At 42.5% G+C, this 17,934-nt stretch overlaps 1 protein-coding gene across 2 annotated transcripts in view; it reads left to right on the forward strand.

Annotated features, from left to right (window-relative positions):
• Positions 1-362: 362 nt before the first annotated feature.
• The window catches only part of ITGB1 (integrin subunit beta 1), a 45,639-nt gene continuing 28,067 nt past the window's right edge, over positions 363-17,934 (forward strand). Inside the window, exon 1 of one of the 2 annotated variants that reach the window (XM_044915505.1) lies at positions 363-648. In XM_044915505.1, coding sequence (XP_044771440.1) covers positions 379-648 — 270 coding nt within the window. In that variant the 5' untranslated portion in view covers positions 363-378. The remainder of the gene's footprint in view (positions 649-17,934) is intronic. The other variant, XM_021685993.2, reaches the window with a different exon arrangement.

Here is a 17,934-nt window from a genome sequence, read left to right on the forward strand (position 1 = left end):
GCCTGGGACTGAAGGAGCTCCCGGGACAATCCTGGGCAAAAGGGACCGCGGGGTGTGGCTCTGGGGAAGTAGAATGTAAGGCCGAAAAGAAGTCCAGCCCCCGGTTCCCTACGGCCCATCCAGTCTTCTCTCACGGGAGGATAGTAGAGCTCGCCGGGGCCGTGCGGGGCACTGGTGCTCACCCCAACGCCTCCCTCCCTCGGCGGGAAAGGAAACTGAGGCACGGCGAAGGCCTGGCCGGGTCCCACGCCCCGCCCTCCGCGACTGCCCCAGGCCCCGCTCCCGCCCTACTCCTTTGTCCAGGCCGCGGTCTTCCGGCCTCCTCCTCCTCCGCCGCCACCTCCTCGCCTCCGGCGCGGCTGACGCGGCCAGCGAAGAATGCGTTTCCGGAGGGAGAGCTCGGCGGTGGCGGCCGGAGGAGCGGGATCGGCCGCGCCGAGGAGGCGGTGCCGCGGGCGTCGTTTCCTGCCGGGAGGCGGCTCCGGGCCGCCGAGTCTCCTCCTCCCGCTCCCGAGGAGGAGGAGCCGCCGCCGCCCGCCGCGCCCGAGAGCCGGGAGGCCGCGCCAGCCCACGGGAGAGACCGAGCGGGAGCGGCGGAGCAGCAGGCCCGAGCCGAGCGCGCCGGGGCCTGGACGCCGCCCGGAGAAAGTAGGCGCCCTGGGGAGCGGGGCGGGGCGGGCGGCGGCCGCGGGGCTCCTGAGCGCCGCCGGACCTCGGGCGGTCAGCCGCGGGCCGGGCCCCGCGTGGGGCGGGGGGAACACCTTGGGGCCGGGTGGGCCGCCGGGGCCGGGGCGAGGGTGGGGGCGGAATCCTGCCCTGGGGCCGGAGAGGAAGTCCGGGCCGGCGGCCGCGCTCCCGGCTTCTCCCGCGGCCCTTCCTGCCCTCCCCGGGCGCGGGCGGCCCGAGGGCGTTGCGAGTGGGAGGGTCGTCGGCCTGGGCGCTGTCACGTCGGGGCGGGGGTCGGCGGAGGACCCGGGCCCGCGACCGGCCTCCGGGACACCTGCCATTCATAGGGAGCCTGGCCTGACTCGTGGCCTGGGCTCCGTTGCGCGAACTGACCCCGCGCGGCGCCCAGGTTTCCGGGCTCCGGCGCGTGCAGGTGAGAAGGCGAGTGGAGGCCTCCCCGGGACTCGACGCTTTAGGACTTTGAACGATCCTTGACGGTTTCCCTTTGTTTCCATTCCAGTCGCCGGCTGCTTTTCCTTTGAGCAGCGTTGAGTTGAGTAATTCGCTTCCAACTTCCAGAAGTTGGGCCCCAGCCTTCAGGGCCTGTAGCCTGGGATGAATTGTAGGCTGGGCCCAGACAAAAGTTGGCTCGGTGGAGCCGCTAGGAAAAGAAGCGCGGTGTTGGCATATATACGTGTTTCCACGTAATGTTTATGAGGGCCGCACTGGAGTGTGGGGTCCCTCAGCAGTGAGAGTCCCGGGCGCTCCGCAAGATTCAGTGCCCGACCTGCGCCTGGTGCCGTCTTACTACGTGTAAATTCTTGTGCTTCCTAACAAGTTGTAGTTTTACGGATACCAGTATTTTATGCCTAAGTCGTTTTTATTTCACCAGATTTGTGCTTTGGAGTCAAAATCTAGCACTAGTAAATTACTCTCTTTAGGCTTCCATTTTCTCATCTGTAAAATGGGAACAAGAATACCCACACTGATAATAAAAGTTGCTGTTACAGTAACGACAGTGTGGGCCATGCTTAGCTCTAGGCACTTTACCTGTATTTTCTCATTTTATCCTGGAACCGGTACAGTGAGGTAGGCGCCATTTTTATCCCCATTTTACAAATGAAGAAACTGAGGCACAGGACGCATAAATAATTTGCCTGTGATCACCCAGCTAGTGAGTGGAGAACCCATGGGGTCTAGCGCCAGAGCCCATGTTTGAACCACAGGTAACCTTCCATAACTACAGTATACTTGTGAAAATCAAATGTAGTACGTAAAACAGTTTAGAGTCGAGTAGATGTTCAATAAATAGGACTCCTTTTCATCTCTTCTTGATATATTAAAAAGATTTTTTAAAAAAAATCTCAGGATGTAATTGATAACATCATTAGCAAGGTTTCTTCGGGTCGCATTCATGTGGGTAGAATTACCGGGTTGTTATTTTTTGTTGTTTTGATGGTACAAAAATAACGTGAAATGAATTTTGATTAGACATCTTAAACAACGTACAGCCTTTAGGTTATATTAATAGACCACTTTTAGAAATGATTAAGAAATTTTAGATGGAAGTTAACCTGTTCTACATTTGGGGGCATCTAGGTGCAGAGGGGATAGGACTTAAGAGTTTCCACTACAGTGTTCATATTTTTAAATAATTTTAGTTCATTGATCAATATTAAATGAATGACTTAAGATAATGAAGTGATACATACAAAACAGAAGAAACAAATCAGTATTTTGGGGACAGGTCTCTGAGGAAAAAGCCATTAATTTATCCTAAAATTCAGTATAAAATGGAAGATGTTATTAAAATGTTAGCTAAAAAGACAGGGAATGCGGTTAATACTTCTGTAAATAGAAAGGAAATCAACTCCAAATTAAGGCATCTGTGTTGACTTCACAGACCTAAAATTTAAAGTTTTTGTAATGTTGACTCTTTTTATTTTACTTTATTTTATTATTTTATTTTTTAAAAGATTTTATTTATTTATCTGACAGGAGACAACGAGAGAGGGAACCCAAGCAGGGGGAGTGAGAGAGGGAGAAGCAGGCCTCCCGCTGAGCAGGGAACCCAGTGCGGCTTCATCCCAGGACCCTGGGATCATGACCCGAGCCGAAGGCAGATGGTTAACGACTGAGCCACCCAGGCGCCCCTGTTGACTCTTTTTAAAAGAATGCTAAATTCTATATTATGATTATTTTATATTATTTTATAATATCCTCAACAATCTGTACATGAAAAAGTATGGAATCAACAATATTTAAAATTGCTAGATTTAGTAATTTTAACAATCACGTGGCTTTTTTCTTAACTTTCTGGTCAGTAGAATTAAAATCTGGCCCAAATTTCCATCACTGAATGAATGTGGAGTTCTGTATTGTTATCGATAAACTCCTAACTCCAGGAGCTTCTCTGGGGACATCTGGTCACTTTGTAATAAGCATTAATCAGTTTAATGTGCTAGTTTTAATGGAATGCTTGCCACATAATGGCTTTATTGTTCAGATTCTTGCCAAATAAATTGTGGCTTACAACATGGGGGGGAGTAGTGTAATAGTCTACCTCAGGAAAATATTTTTCTTTAATAATTCGGTTGGTGCACTGGTCTGCTCTTAACTACACTGCTGGAATGATGAGATGAAACATCTCCTGCCTGTTCAAAGTTGCAGAACTTCTGAGTTCTGAGATTTTCAGTTTCTGAATGTGTAACAAGCTGAATGTATCAGAGGATTTATATGGACTCTTGTTAAATTTTAGATTTCCCCACTCTGCATGGAAAGTTAGGATGCGTCAGGTTGTGGGTAGAATCCTATAGGATTGTATTGTGCAAATATGTAAATATCTTTTGTATTAGCAGGTCTGTTCTAACTTTGGTTATATATCGTGGGATTTTTGTCCTTTTTTGTTGTAGTGAGAGTCTTGGTGAAGGGGGATGGGTTAACAGGGATAAGAGTAAGGAAGAGTGCATCAGTCTTGAGGATCCTGAAATGGTAGCAGTATCTATAGATGTAGAAAGCTGAAAAATATTACGGTATGTACTTGGTTTAAAGGAGGTGCAGTCTGCAAAACCCAGAACGGTAGCAACCTTAGAATATTTCAGTGGGTAAATGAAAAAAATGTGGTATCTCTTCCTCAGGAGCCGTGTGCAAAAGGAGCCAAACTATATCCTTACGAATTCCTCTTCTTTTCAGAAATGGCTGATTATAAGACTTAGAGTTATGTTTATAAAATAATATAGAGTGGGTTTTTGGAAGTCAGCTACCTTTAAACTTTTTGGTTTGTGGTCTTTGATGGTAAGGTTAGCTGTATTTAGCAATATGCTAAATTGTGTATATCATCTTGAAATATGTGTGTGTGAGTAAAAAGAAATGGCTTCGAATATCCATCCTACATACCTAAATAAACACATACACACACCCATATAGATATATACGTATATATGTTTTACTTACTGGACTAGTGTCATTATTACGTCTCCAAAGTGCAGGTTCCTGGACCCCAGGGATGTATAAATGACTCTTTGGAGTAAAGGAAGAAAATATGAGGCTTAATATTATATATACATACACATATACATATATATATATACACACACACATATACATATATATTCTTTAACCTTACTTAAAGTTTAAAATTTTTATTATTTTTCATATCTTACTATATTGCTATAGGAGTACATGTATTTTAATTTATAAATAAATACGTATTTTGGGTATATGTTAACTCAATCTTTTCAGTAATAAAAGTGAGTGATCAAAAAGCTTTGGAGATAATTGGTATAGGGGATGCTTTGGGTGTGGATACAAGGACTACTGTATTTTGATGAGACCTGGTGTCTAAAGTAAGAGAGGTGAAAGAAACCCAGAGTGACACAGTTTTCTGGTTAGGTGGTGTCATTTCACAGGGCAGGCAGTATGATCACAAGGGGGTGGTATTGGTTGACTCGAGGGAGGGGAAATGATGAATTTATAACACCGAGTGTTTTTAAAACTGGCACTGGTAGAGCTGTCTAAGAGCTCAGTTGAATACACAGTTTAGGAGCTCAGAACAAGAAGTCTGGTTGGGAGATTCAGATTCTGGAATTCTTAAGTCTGTAAGTGTTAGTTGAAGCTATGGGCTGCCGCTGAGAACACCAAAGGAGAGTATGCAGAGTGAGAGGGGGCCAGGCAGAAAGCCTGCGAATGCTTATAAACAGTCTAGGGCTGGGTGGAGGAAAAGGAATGCAGGAAAGCATTTCCTGCCCAGTTTCTTCTCTGAATTCCTAATTCCTTTGTGTGACAGTTTAGTGAATGACTTGGGTCTTCAGGAGTTTTTCCTGTGATTGACATATTTGAGGTAAAGACAAAAAGACTGATTAGTCATTTTAGACTCGTCACTAGAAGCGCAGTTGTGATTGGGAGGTGGTAAACCTGGGTTTCAGCATAAGCTGTGCCACTGAATTCCTCTGTGACCTTTGCTGGAATACTTCACCTTCCAGGGCTTTGGTTTCTGCAGCTACACCATCGAGAAGTGGTCTGTATGTTTCCCTCATTCTGTCATTCTGTGAGTTGAAGGATAGCTACTGCTCAACCCAAGCGGTGTGGAGTGCAGCTCTTCTCCCACGAGCAACCATTTTCTTGTGTCATCACCAGAGAGGATGGGTGCTGTGCCAAATTATTGCTATAAGAAAACCTGCCAGTGTTGACCAGCTGAATCTATTATTGTAAGCTCTTTGACAGATGTAACTCTGTTGTATGTTTCATTTTAATCCATCAGTGTATTGAGTGCCAGGTACCTGAAAAATGCCGTGCTCAGTGGTTGTAGATCAAGCGTGAACTTTGCTGTTGAGTATGTCGTCTAGTTAGGACAAGTTGTGTTTAATCTAGGGAAACATAACAAATACCAAAGAATATTTTACACTATGTGCTATACCAGATAATTTTCTGTAGATTTTGAGAAAAAGATCAGCATTGGCTTAAGCGTTTTGGAATGCTTTATAAAGGAGCTTGGAATGGTATGAACAAAGATACAGATGATAGACAGACAGTATAAGTAGAAGGCAGAATTCAGTGTAATTTGGCAAATATTGTTTGACTACTCTGTGTGTGTGCAAGCGCACGTGTGTGTGCACGAGTATCTGTTGAAGGCCTGAATTTTGTCTTCCCTCTAGTCTGGTGTGGTTCACAGACATGAGTACAGTTAGTTACCATAGAAGTTTGAATAAAATAATGTTACTAAGCGGCACTGAAACTGAAGGTTTGTCATTTACTATGCTAGACACTTAAGGATATGTTTTAGGACCGTAAAGAAAGGAGTAGTTAATTCTGCTTATTGTGGTTGGTGAAGAGATGAAGAGCCAGTGAAGGCCAAAAAAAAAGAGAAAAAAAAAGAAAGAAAAGTTAGCATTTTATTTTACTGTAGGGAATGTAGCTTCAGTGGATGAAGAAAGTATTTACATGAAAAATTTATTGGGAATGTACCATTTGAAGTATGGAAGTCACATTTCAGTGTATAAATGTTTACTGAGTCAATATATCAGTAATTAAGCTTTCTTACTCTTTGTGAAACTCAGAATGGTAATTTATTGGCTCTCCAATATTTTATAGTTCATGTATGATTTATTTCATATTATGATTTCAGTGCTTCTCAGAAGGGGTCATGGTAGTTCATATTTGATTGTTGGAGGAGGAGGTTGTAGTTTGAAAAAGTACATTCGTTATATTAGCAAAAAAACCAAAAAAACACACAACAGGGAATGGATTTGTACTTGTTTAAGAAGCATGGGTATAAAATGATTGAAAGCCACTTATTAAGTAGTCACCTCGGTTCTTACGGTTGGAAGCCTGTGACTAGTGAATGATTTGGAGGGCAGGAAGAAAATTCAGTAATTAAGTAAAATGTGATCTACAGATCACCATAAAATATGTGTTGCCAAGAGCTTTTACATTGATGATCATATTTTACTTTTGCAGCAAGTCTGAGGTAGACATTATTCCCAGTTTAGTGCTGAGTGCAATGAGAAATTTGTTTCTCCCTATGTTTAGTTTTTAAAACATTTGTTATGTGTTTAAAATATACCTAGCACTGTGCTTGTTTGACTCCATTACAGGGCAGAGAGGAGCTGTGGCAAAAGGTATGGTCAAAGTTATTAAACTTTGATCAAGTGAGAATTTTGGAGTGATCCACCTAAAAGTAGATAAAATTACACAATCTGGGAACATAATTTACAATTCTCCTTAATTAAAATAATGTAGAACAGATGTTGTTTTCAAGTGCTTATTGATACCATTACCAGGGTGGTTAACATTTTTTGCTAGCTCCATTTACAATTATCTTTGTAACTTGCCCCAGGGTAAAATTTCTCAAACAAAACTGTTACTAACCTACTCTTTTCTCCTTTCAGGGAAGGGCAAAATCTATAGCCATAGCAGGTGTAGAGAAGGAACATCTCACTAGGCTGGTTTGAAAAAACTAGTTGCTAGGTACTCTCCTTTCTTTTGAACGCAAGGAGGAGCTTGCAAGAATTAATTTCAGGCAACTTTCCATTCTCATTTTGGATCAGCCTTTAATATTATGACTTGATTTGTTTCAGGTGTCTTCTGTTTGTATTTTAAGTCTGTCCTTCTTCAGACTTGAGTTTATTACATGCCCCGTCACTGATCTTTTTAGTTTAGTGCTTTTTTTTTTTTTAACCAGGTTAGCAGTTTATTATAAAAGGATGTAATTCATAAACAGCCAGATGGAGGAGATGCATAGGGCCGCCTCTGGAAGTGCCACTCTCCCTGAATCTCCACAATTCACCATTCCGAAAGCTCCCAATTTTTTTTTTTTTTTCCATTTTCACATAGGCTGTCCTTTTTGAGGGGTGGAGGTAGTATACCAGTTACTCATTTACTAGATTGCTGTTGGCTCCATCATGTTTTTAATTGCCTTATTTTGAATTTTGTGTGGTTTTTCCCAAGCATGCTCTTTGTGTCGTGTTGATCCTCTTCCTTGTATTTATGAATTCTATAAAGGATTTCGACTTAAATTTCCTCCCTGAGTTTTGTACGCTTTTCCTCTAGTTTTGTGGTCTTATTTTTGACTGATCACTGTGAGACCTATTTGAGATTTTCTAAATTCCTTCAAGAGCATAATGAATTCATCTAGATTTTCTCCTATTTTCAGAGAAAATTCTTCACTTCCTTTCACTTTTTCTTCTGTAGAAGAGTTTTTCCTGATTAAGTTCCGTGCCCCCCCACCCCCAACCGATTTATCTTTGAGGCTTTTTATGTGCCATCATGCAGTATATCCGTTATCTTTCCTGTGCACTTGTGGGCTGGGTGGTGGGTGACGGTGATTGATCTTCCATATTCACATTTCCTTGGAGAAGGTGGGTAGACCAGTTCCTAGTGATGAATTTTGCTGCAGTCTGTTATTGTTGTTTTCTTAAAGTATCTAGCCCTGTTATGAGCTGTTTTCAGATTCCAAATTGTGTCGTGGGCCTGTAGCTTTGGAGCAGCCTGACCTTTGCTGTTGGAGCTCATTAGCTTCAGGTGGATGTCACCATTGGGTAAGAAAGAGTCGGTGCTCATAAAAAGCACCTTTTTTTTTTTCTTCTAGGAAGGAGTAGTGAATTGTAGAAAGATTTCTAGTTCAGGCTACTGTTTGTTTATCTACAGTAGGTGGAAAAGAACTTCTAGTGAAGTGTTAGTTGTATCTTTGCCTTGGAGTACTTAGCCTCTTCTCTTTATTTCCTCTTGTTTTTTTTCTTTCTTCTTCATCCTTTCTGCTAAGTTTTGTTAATCATTAATTCTGCCTTCTTATTTGGGTCATAAACACCTTCATGGTCACCAGCACATACCTCTTCCTGCCAGAGAGAGGGAAATAAAATGTTGAGCTTTACTTGTTCTTCCTGAAGGGGAAAGATGCTCCTGCCCCAGAGGAATGCATCTCCCCACTCTCCCCCTCAAATTTGATGGAATAGAGATCAGTGGGATTTCTGAGCACCTTCCATTTGGGCTCCCCCATCTGATTGCCCTCTGTATGGGGAGAAGTGGGAAGAGCTGCATGTAAATTCTCTGAGGCTTTCAGTTTGGCTCTCTGTTGTTTTTATGCTCTATATTGATTTTTAAATATTCTTTTATAGGACTGTTTTTTCCCTTTTAAAGGCAGATACAGAAAATAATGATGGTGGGACAGACTTGGGATGAATACAGCTGTATTATATTTTTAGGAGAGATTATAATATACCTCAATGTAGGTATCCTAATCTTTTCTACTATTAAGGTGAAAAGATTTTAAAATGTTATGACATAAAAAAGGAAGCAAATTCTGTTGTCTAAAAGAGAGTATTTGAAAGTTAAAAACCCTTAACCTTTCTTACTAGAAACCTGCTTCTATTGAAAGGTTGAGCTTTTGAATCAGGCCTAGGTTCCTATCCCAGCTTTGTCACTTAGTCTGGCTTTGTCTGCACAGTAGATTTGCAATCAATATTTGCTGACTTGAATTTAATTGGTTGTGTTGAATAAAAATGTGCCCTTTTGCAAGGATTTGATAGGAAGAAATTTTTTGTGGATGACTTCTTTTGGTACTGGTTGACTTTCCGGTACCTTATTTTAAAATTTGAAATAAATGTAGGGCGCCTGGGTGGCTCAGTCGTTAAGCGTCTACCTTCGGCTCGGGTCATGATCCCAGGATCCTGGGATCGAGTCCCACATCGGGCTCCCTGCTCAGCGGGAAGCCTGCTTCTCCCTCACCCACTCTCCCAACTTGTGTTCCCTCTCTCTCTGTCTCCCTCTCTGTTGAAAAATTAATAAAATCTTAAAAAAAAAAAAAAGAAAGGTAACTCACCACATTTTTTAAGTAATTTTTCTCTAAAATATAATTGTTCAATTTCTACAAATACAGTACTTAAAAAGTTTCTAAAGATTTTATCTGTAAATGTAAAAGGAAATGCCACATGAGTTACTTTTGACAATGATAAAAATATTAAATATGTGTGTATTTAGGAGTTTTGAATAGGACATAAAACTACACTTTGGTGAATAAAGGTGAGTTTGGAGTGGAGATTAAAATAATTATGTACAATTTTTGACAATGGAAACAATGCACACAATTCAGGGTGTTAACCACTAAAATGAAATTGTTTGGAGGAGGTGCTTAACATGACTTATTGTTTAAGGAATGAATTGTGACCCCTTAGATAAACTTGAATATGGTAAGAAGTAATACTAGGGTAAAATGCCTTTGTAGAAATCGAGGCACAAAACCTGTGGGTACCCTCATGAAATTTGCCAATTAAATTAACTTTTGTTGGCCTCCCCTTAGTTTGAAGGACTAAGAAATAAACTCACAGGACATTAGAAATCCTTTCAACTTCTCTTCGAGTCTGTTCTCACACTGGAAGGATGTTCTTTTTTTTAATAATGACTTGAGTAGGCCTTCAAAAAATTATAGTTTAATGAAGTGCAGACCGGGTGGTAGCTGGTATGTAATTCAGACGGTGTGATTTCCACTCCGTCTGTGTGACCCTGGAAAGGTTATTTTACCTCTCTGTGATTTGCTTTCCTCATCTGTAAACCAAAGATAGTATCATTCCCAACTGCGTAGAGGTACTTGGAGGAGATAGCTGTTATTATTTTTATCATTATTGTCATTATTGTAGTCATTTGAAAGTGTTGAAATAAAAGTGCGATGACTTTTTGTTACAAATTACCCTAAATCCTCCAAACTCAGTGTGTTATTTTTGTCTGTGCCTGCTGTATGCTTAGGTGTACCAATCTTCCTCTGTTTTTGTAGTCTTCAGTGGGCAGCAGTCCATGCGGGAAATCCCACTGGTACACAGTACTGGGATTCACGTTTCTAGTAGTAAAATGTCTTTTCAGAGAAGTTTTCTTCCTTTTAGCCTCTCCTGGGTTTACTTCCTCTAGACAGAAGAAGCCTCGAGTCACTCTCCCGTATTTCTATTTCTATTAGTTATGTTACCTCCCACCCTGATCTTTTTTTAAGGTAGTCTGTTGATACTCATGTTCAGAAATATTTGTATTTTGTCTAATGTAGTAATATAAAACACTGAAATTTTGCTGCTCTTAGTATTTTTACATACAAATGGTTAGGAATCTAACTGTTAGAAAGCACATTAAGTAGAATAATCCTTCTTAGATGTGGAACCTAAAATACGCGTCTAGTTATATTAATATAATTGGTATCTAATATGATAGCATCTGATTAAACCTCATTGTTATACTGTATAATAAGATTGTTTTTTTTTTAAAGATTTTATATATTTGACAGAGAGAGACATAGCAAGAGAGGGAACACAAGCAGGGGGAGTGGGAGAGGGAGAAGCAGGCTCCCCACTTAGCAGGGAGCCCGATGAGGGGCTTGGTCCCAGGACCCTGGGATCACGACCTGAGCTGAAGGAAGTCCCTTAACGACTGAGCCACCCAGGCGTCCCTATAATAAGGTTTTGATATTGTATCCAAATAAGTATCTGAGTGGCTGTAACAATGAGCATTAATCTTGTTTACAGTTGTTTTATTTCAAACCCATATCCTTTCTTCTTTATCTTGTTCCTCCCCTAATGGGGATCAATCCAAAATTTTCTGGTATGATTATGATTGAAAAAAATCAAAACCTTTAAACTAAGTTACTTCAGAGATTTGCATCCAGGTATTCTGGCTCCAAATGGGTGCCCTTAACTCTGTGCTCACATGTTATTGTACACTGCTTGCCCTCCTTAAGCTTACTGCTTTTGTTTTTGTTGTTGTTTCTTGGATACCTCAGAATATTTTCAGTTACCTTTATCTTTAGTTTCTTTATTAAATAGTAAGATACTATGCTCGATATAGAGAGAACACCAAGCAGTGACTTCTAGGGATGAGATGGCAGTTCCTAAGACAAGTCAGCTTCACACATCTGTAGTAGATGGGTACGAGCTACTTGTATCTTAAATACCAAATTTTTTAAAACAAAGATTGTTTATATTTGATTATGTATCTGACTTAAGTCACCTGACTTAAATCACCTCCCCAGTTCTTGCCGTCATTGGGATCTTCAAGAGTACATGCAGGTAATACCTCTCACACTCTGGTCTGGCAGTTTTCTTGACTTTTTCAACTCCGGTGGCCTTCGAGCAGTGTATGAGAGACCTCTTTTGTCCTTCTCACCTCCTCCTGGCCTCTCCTCTGATTCCAGCCACTGCTGCTGGGAACAGTGTTATGACTCACTTTTGGCTGACTGCATCTTGCCCTCAGGTTCCTCCTGGGACTTCTCTTGTGTGATTGTGGGGTGAGAAGCAGCTGCAGCCTTCTGCGCAGATGCACCGTAGTTCTTGGAAGTGTCGGGGAAGTGAATGCCCCTCGGAGCAAACTTTTACCTATGGGGACTGGAATTAATGTACTTCTCCACATTGACCCTCCTCTGGACAGACTTTCTGTACACTTCTCAAAACTTCTCAGCCAGCTCAAGCCCCCAGGCACCCACATGGCAAAGAAGTCTCCTGAATTGGCTGTCTTGGTTCACTGTCTTCCGTGTCTCTGTCTTTCCCTGGGGTCACCTTTGTATAATAATCGCCTGCAATCCTGTTTTTGTCTCAGCCTCTGCTTTTGGAAGGAACTCTGGCTCAAACAATTGCCTGTAGCTATATCCCCACTTAGAACTTTTTACCCAAGACTACCTGTCTTTGAAATGTTAAACCTGTCCTTCCTTTCTAGCTCTCTTCCCTCCCTTGTGTACAGGAGCCCCTTTCTTCTCACCTACCTCTTGTGATCTCTAGTCCTTTGACTTTGTCCTCTTCTGTGTTGTTAACTGTGAGCACGGCCAGTGCCTCCTCCCCGCCCACCCGCACTTGCCCTAGAAACCAGTGGATTAATTCAGTGATTTCCAGTGGGAGTCTGACGATCCATGCGAGATAGTCTCAGTGATTTGAACTACAAGAATTGGTAAAAAATGTTGTGCTTTTGTGCTAATAATTATAGTAATAAGCAACCAACATCTGGATTATCTGGTCGACTACCTTATAGCTGAGTCATCATTATTTTGGTGCCGAGTTTTATTTGTATGTGTAAATTAATCTTGGTTCATAATGTATAAGAGCCAGGACCATGAAGCATTTTACGTCTAGCTTTAAGTTGGCTGTACATACCTAAATGAATTGAAAATTGGTATTACTAGGGTGTCTATAGTAACTGTTTTCTATTTAAAGGGAGTCTGCACATTAATTCTGACAAACTCTTCTTTCCTGGGCTTCTGAGTAATGTCAGAAAAAATGTCATACAGTTTAATATAGTTCAGCAAAAATTTTTGAGCATTGACTTTGTGCCAAGTGGTTCTGGTGCTTGCTGTTGTTGAATAAGACGTGCCAAGGCCCTGTCTTCTTGGAGCCTGGAACCCGTCAGGAAAGATGGGTGTGAACAGGTCGTTCGGAGTGAGAGGAGTGGATGTGCCTTTTAAGTCAGGGCCCTGAGCACTGCTGTGTAATGCCCCACCTGTTCTAGTACCCTCCCCCCTTGAGCCCCACCTCCTCCTCTCCCAGCTGTTGTCCTTGCTCTGCTTTCAGAGCAAACCTAGGCTGTCTTGCCCTGAGCTGACTGAGAAGCACCTCTCTTCAGGCTTGCACACTCCCTTGTGTGCTGGATGCTGTCCTCTCTGCTCCAAGGACGCTGGGCTCCATCAGTTATTCTCTCCTGGGTCCTCACCTCGTCAGCTTGCCTCTTTTCCTGAGTATTCTTTCCTTCACAACCTATTTTCATAGTTTCGGTTGCTGCCTCTGTGGCAGCCACTCTGGGGTAATCCATCCTCTCTAACCCTGACTTAATCTCCTGAGATCGAGACCTGTCTCTTGCCTTCCCCGTAGGTAGGTAGCCTCCCTAGAAGTCCCTCAGGCATCTCACCTTCCACAGTTTTAAAACAAAGGCATGATTTGCTCCTCTGACGTCATTCTCCTTCTGCCTTCTTTGTTTGAAAGTGGTGATTCCTTTTCCAAGCTAGCAAATCCCCACTGTGCTACCTCCTAATCCCACAGTTGTCTTCTCATCATCGCCCAGTGCTGCTCTGTGCCTTCAGATGTTTGCTGAGCCCCAGCAGTGAAAGCAGTGCTGGTTTTGTAGCTCTCACCTTGACGCTCATCCTCTGTCTCATGGATTTTTTGCCATGTATGTATCGTATGCTACCCTGCCCCATTTTTTTTTCCAGTTTCCCTGCTATATATAGAAGAGAATCTAAACTCTTTGAGCATGGATGGCCTTGAAGTCTCAGAAATGCTTAAGTACGTTAAGATTCTTTTTGGCTTTTATGATTTTAAGATTTTTTAAATTTATTTTAAGATTATAGTAACAATTTTTACTTATTGTAAAAAATTACAGGGACAAAATAATCATTCATCCCACAGACCAGATTTAACTATAAATAACATATATATGTATATAGAATTTTTTAAGATTTTATTTACTTATTTGACAGGAGAGAGTGAGAGAGCACAAACAGGGGGAGGGGCAGAGGGAGAAGCAGGCTCCCCACTGAGCAGGGAGCCCAATGTGGGACTCAATCCCAGGACCCTGGGATCACAACCTGAGTCGAAGGCAGACGCCTAACTGACTGAGCTACCCAGGCGCCCCTGGATATCTTTTTTCTAATCTTTTTTCTGTACAGATAGAGTGAGACAGTTCCAATTGGGTGGTGAGGGGGGAGTCACCCAAACATGTATGTTTAGAAATGAGATTGGAAAGAAGTTACTGTAATTCTTCCTAGGACTCCATGGCTTTGCACGTACAAACCTCTTGCCTGGAACATTTCTCTCCATCTGCCTGCCTGTTTTGCCAAATCCATGAAGCCGCTGAACTTGGCCAGGCAGATTTTGGTGTCCTCAGTGCACTTTGTCCTTATTTTCATTACAGAAACCATCACATCATATTGTAATCATTTGTATTTTTGTCTGAACAGAAAATTCCTTGAGACAGCGATTTTTGTGTCTCCAGATAGGGCACAAAACCTGACAAAGTTGGCTGAGGAAGAATTTCCAGAGAGGTGGGGGAGAAACCAGTAAAGCCCGAGGGAACAGAGTGGGTTAAGAAAGAATGGTGAAATGGATTAAGTGCTGCCTGTAAAATCTGTGGGTGGTAAATGGATGTATCTCCCCAAGTACCTATTGTAGGCAGTCAAGAAATAATGAATGAATGAATGAATGAATGAATGCAGAGAGTAAGAGAAGGCCTGGAAGGCTCTTTTTTGCAAGAGCAGTTTCACATGCATGGTAAGAAGTGGACACCAATAACAGCCGGTTGAGGAGGGAGTAGGAGATTATAAAATGGAGAACAGTGTGGACAACTCCAACAGTGTAGACAACCTTTGAAGAGAGGATCAGGATAATGCCTGGAGGCATCTCTCCCTGCCGGCCCCTCCCCTCAGGATGAAGTGTTCTGCAAGGAATGCCCTTGGTAGGGAACTCCTTAGCTCGGGACTCACAGGCCCCGCCCAGTGAGCGTGTGGGTTTTAGGCCCAGGTGGGCATCCAGGTAAATCTGATGCGGATGTTTTCTAGACCACACTTGGAAAGAGCTGCCTTAGGAGGAAATGCTGCGGAAGCTCTTGGTGCGTCCTCCTTCCCACCCCCACATGCTGGAGGAGCATCCAGTACCTTCAAGGACTGTCCAGATTGACGGAAAAGCTGCTGGGTCTTCTGTGCCACGTCCTCTGCACTGCCTGCTCTCCTCTCCTCAGCCACTGCTAAACCAGTTTCTTCTCAGCCTATTCCTCACCGCTCTTTAGTCTTCTTTGCTGTCTTCTTCTGTCTCTGGGGGCTTCTCTGTTTCCTGAGGGAGAGCCTGGCCTTTTACATGTTCCCCAGCCAATGACGGTGCCTCTCTGTTTCTTGCCAGTGCGCTGACCAGTCACAGGAGAGTTGACAAGTATCCTTGAACTGTTCTCAGCTGCTGTCCTGTTCTCTCAGCTGCTCTTCAACACTAAAGCCTTGTTTTGCCTGCTTGTGGGTTTGGAGCTCTTCCAGAGCAAGAGAGTTTCAGAAGGCTAATCTTTGACTTGTCAGGGTTTACAGAAGGAGAAGGACAGGGCATTTAAAGTAATATTTTAAAGGTGGGTAGCCTAAGGATGTGAGGCTGCCTAAAACAGTGTTTCTGTTACCTCATAACTTTATCTTCATGGTGATTCTCTGAATTGTGTAGTATTTTAAAACGTTTTTCAAAGCAGTCCTAGTGGTCCTTGAAGTAGCCTGAGGAGTATCCTGAAGAAACACGTATCAGCCCATATATGGAACAAATATTTATTTTGTTGACTTTGTGTAGAAACTGCCCAGATGGTCCATTCATCACAGTCTTAATGTTCCAGGGCCTTTTTGTCATAACTTTGGAATTGATAACATTATTTGAATTGCTTAGAATTTTAGTCTGATGGATTTATTGCACATAAACCTATTGGGGAGGCCATAGAAGGCAAACTGTAGGCATGTCGCACTTCTGTGACACTCCGCACAGTTACAGCCTTTTTTTTTTTTAGATTTTATTTATTTATTTGAGAGAGAGAGAGTGAGCTAGAGAGAGAGAGAGCACAGCATGGTGAGGGGCAGAGGGAGAGGGAGAAGCAGGCTCCCCACCGATCAGGGAGCTGGACGCGGGACTCGATCCCAGGACTCCGGGACCATGATCCGAGCGGAAGGCAGCTGCTTAACCAACTGAGCCACCCAGGTGCCCCAGTTACAGTCTTTTGGATGCAGTTATAAATGATGTGTAAGCAAAACTGTACGCTCACCACATAGCAGGACTTGCTTTTCTGAGCACAATGTAGAGCGTGTGGTTACGTAAGTTACTCTCACTGCTCTTCTCTGGGAAGCCAACAGAGAAAGCTTAAACAGCATTTAACAGCAGAAGAGACCCAGGGATCTGGGGTGCTCTGAGCACAACTTTGTGGGATTAGCATCTCAGAATGGAAGCTTTTGAAGCCAGGTTTTGTTTTTTTTTTTTTTTAAGAAATATTTTTTTCTTACTAAAGGAAATGTACCAAGAAAGAAGAAAATCCCACACAGTTACTCTGCCATCATTGTTTTTATTAAGAAAGTGAAAAGAAGAAAACACTGTGACAGTTTGAAAACAAACCCATTGTCTTTTTTAAATAAAGATTTAGTGCGTGCGCGAGCAGGGGGGAGGGGCAGAGGGAGAGGGACAAGCAGACTCCCCACTGAGTGCAGAGCCCCACACAGGGCTCCATCCCAGGACCCTGAGATCATGACCTGAGCCGAAATCCAGTTAGATTCTTCACTGACTGAGCCATCCAGGCACCCCCAACATTGTCTTTATATTACGCATATGCCTCTGTCATCACTAGGTCTCCTTGGTTACTTTATATGTGCGTGTACGGTCATTTTTACATACTTGTCATCTTAATATGTACTTTGCATCCAAAATTATTCTAAAAACCTTTTGTTGTTACTACATTTTATCTTTATGACTCTAATAGTCCATTTGGTTGACGCAGTTAGCTGATTCCTTGTTACTGGGTAGAGGACGTTTGTGTTTTTGCCTATTGTAAATAAACGAGTTGTGTGTGTGTATCACGTTTTATATTTTTAACTATTTCCTTAGGATGAATATCTAATAGCTAGATTGCTAAGTCAGAAGGTAGAAACATTTTTTTATGGTTTTTGGTATAGGTTAAATTATTTCCCCCCAAATTATACCAGTTTATAGAGCCATCTCTGGTTTCTCTCAGCCATCTGCAATAGTTTTATTGGGTTAAAACTCCCCCCCCCTTTTTTTTCTTGCTGGTTTACCTAATATTGCTTTAATTCATACTTCTTTGGTAACTAGTAAAGCTAACTTTTTGGGACTTTACCGTATTTGTTTTTGTTTGTTTGTTTTTTTTGTATTCTTGTGGGAAAGGCAGATATTTATACATAATTGGCTGCTAGTCCAAGAGCAGTAAACAGTTAAAGGAGAAGGTTAGTGAGCTGTGGCTGGAGCCGTCTTTGACCAACTCTGCTAAAGTATAGATCAATATTGTGAAAACTGATTCACGGACAATTGTCCTATACCTGATGGGTGCAGGTTGGGGTAATTCTGAACAATATACGGGAGATTACTTAATTTTTCTTTAGCGATTCTGGAAGACACTCAAACCCCTGTTAGGTCTTTTTAGGCTCCCTTCCTGCACTTTTTCTTCCTTCCTTCCTTCCTTCCTTCCTTCCTTCCTTCCTTCCTTCCTTCCTTCCTTCCCTCCCTCCCTCCCTCCCTCCCTCCCTCCCTCCCTCCTTTCTTTCTTTCTTTCTTTCTTTCTTTCTTTCTTTCTTTCTTTCTT

The sequence above is a fragment of the Neomonachus schauinslandi genome, chromosome 5 (assembly GCF_002201575.2).
Source record: "Neomonachus schauinslandi chromosome 5, ASM220157v2, whole genome shotgun sequence".
NCBI classification, from domain to species: domain Eukaryota; kingdom Metazoa; phylum Chordata; class Mammalia; order Carnivora; family Phocidae; genus Neomonachus; species Neomonachus schauinslandi.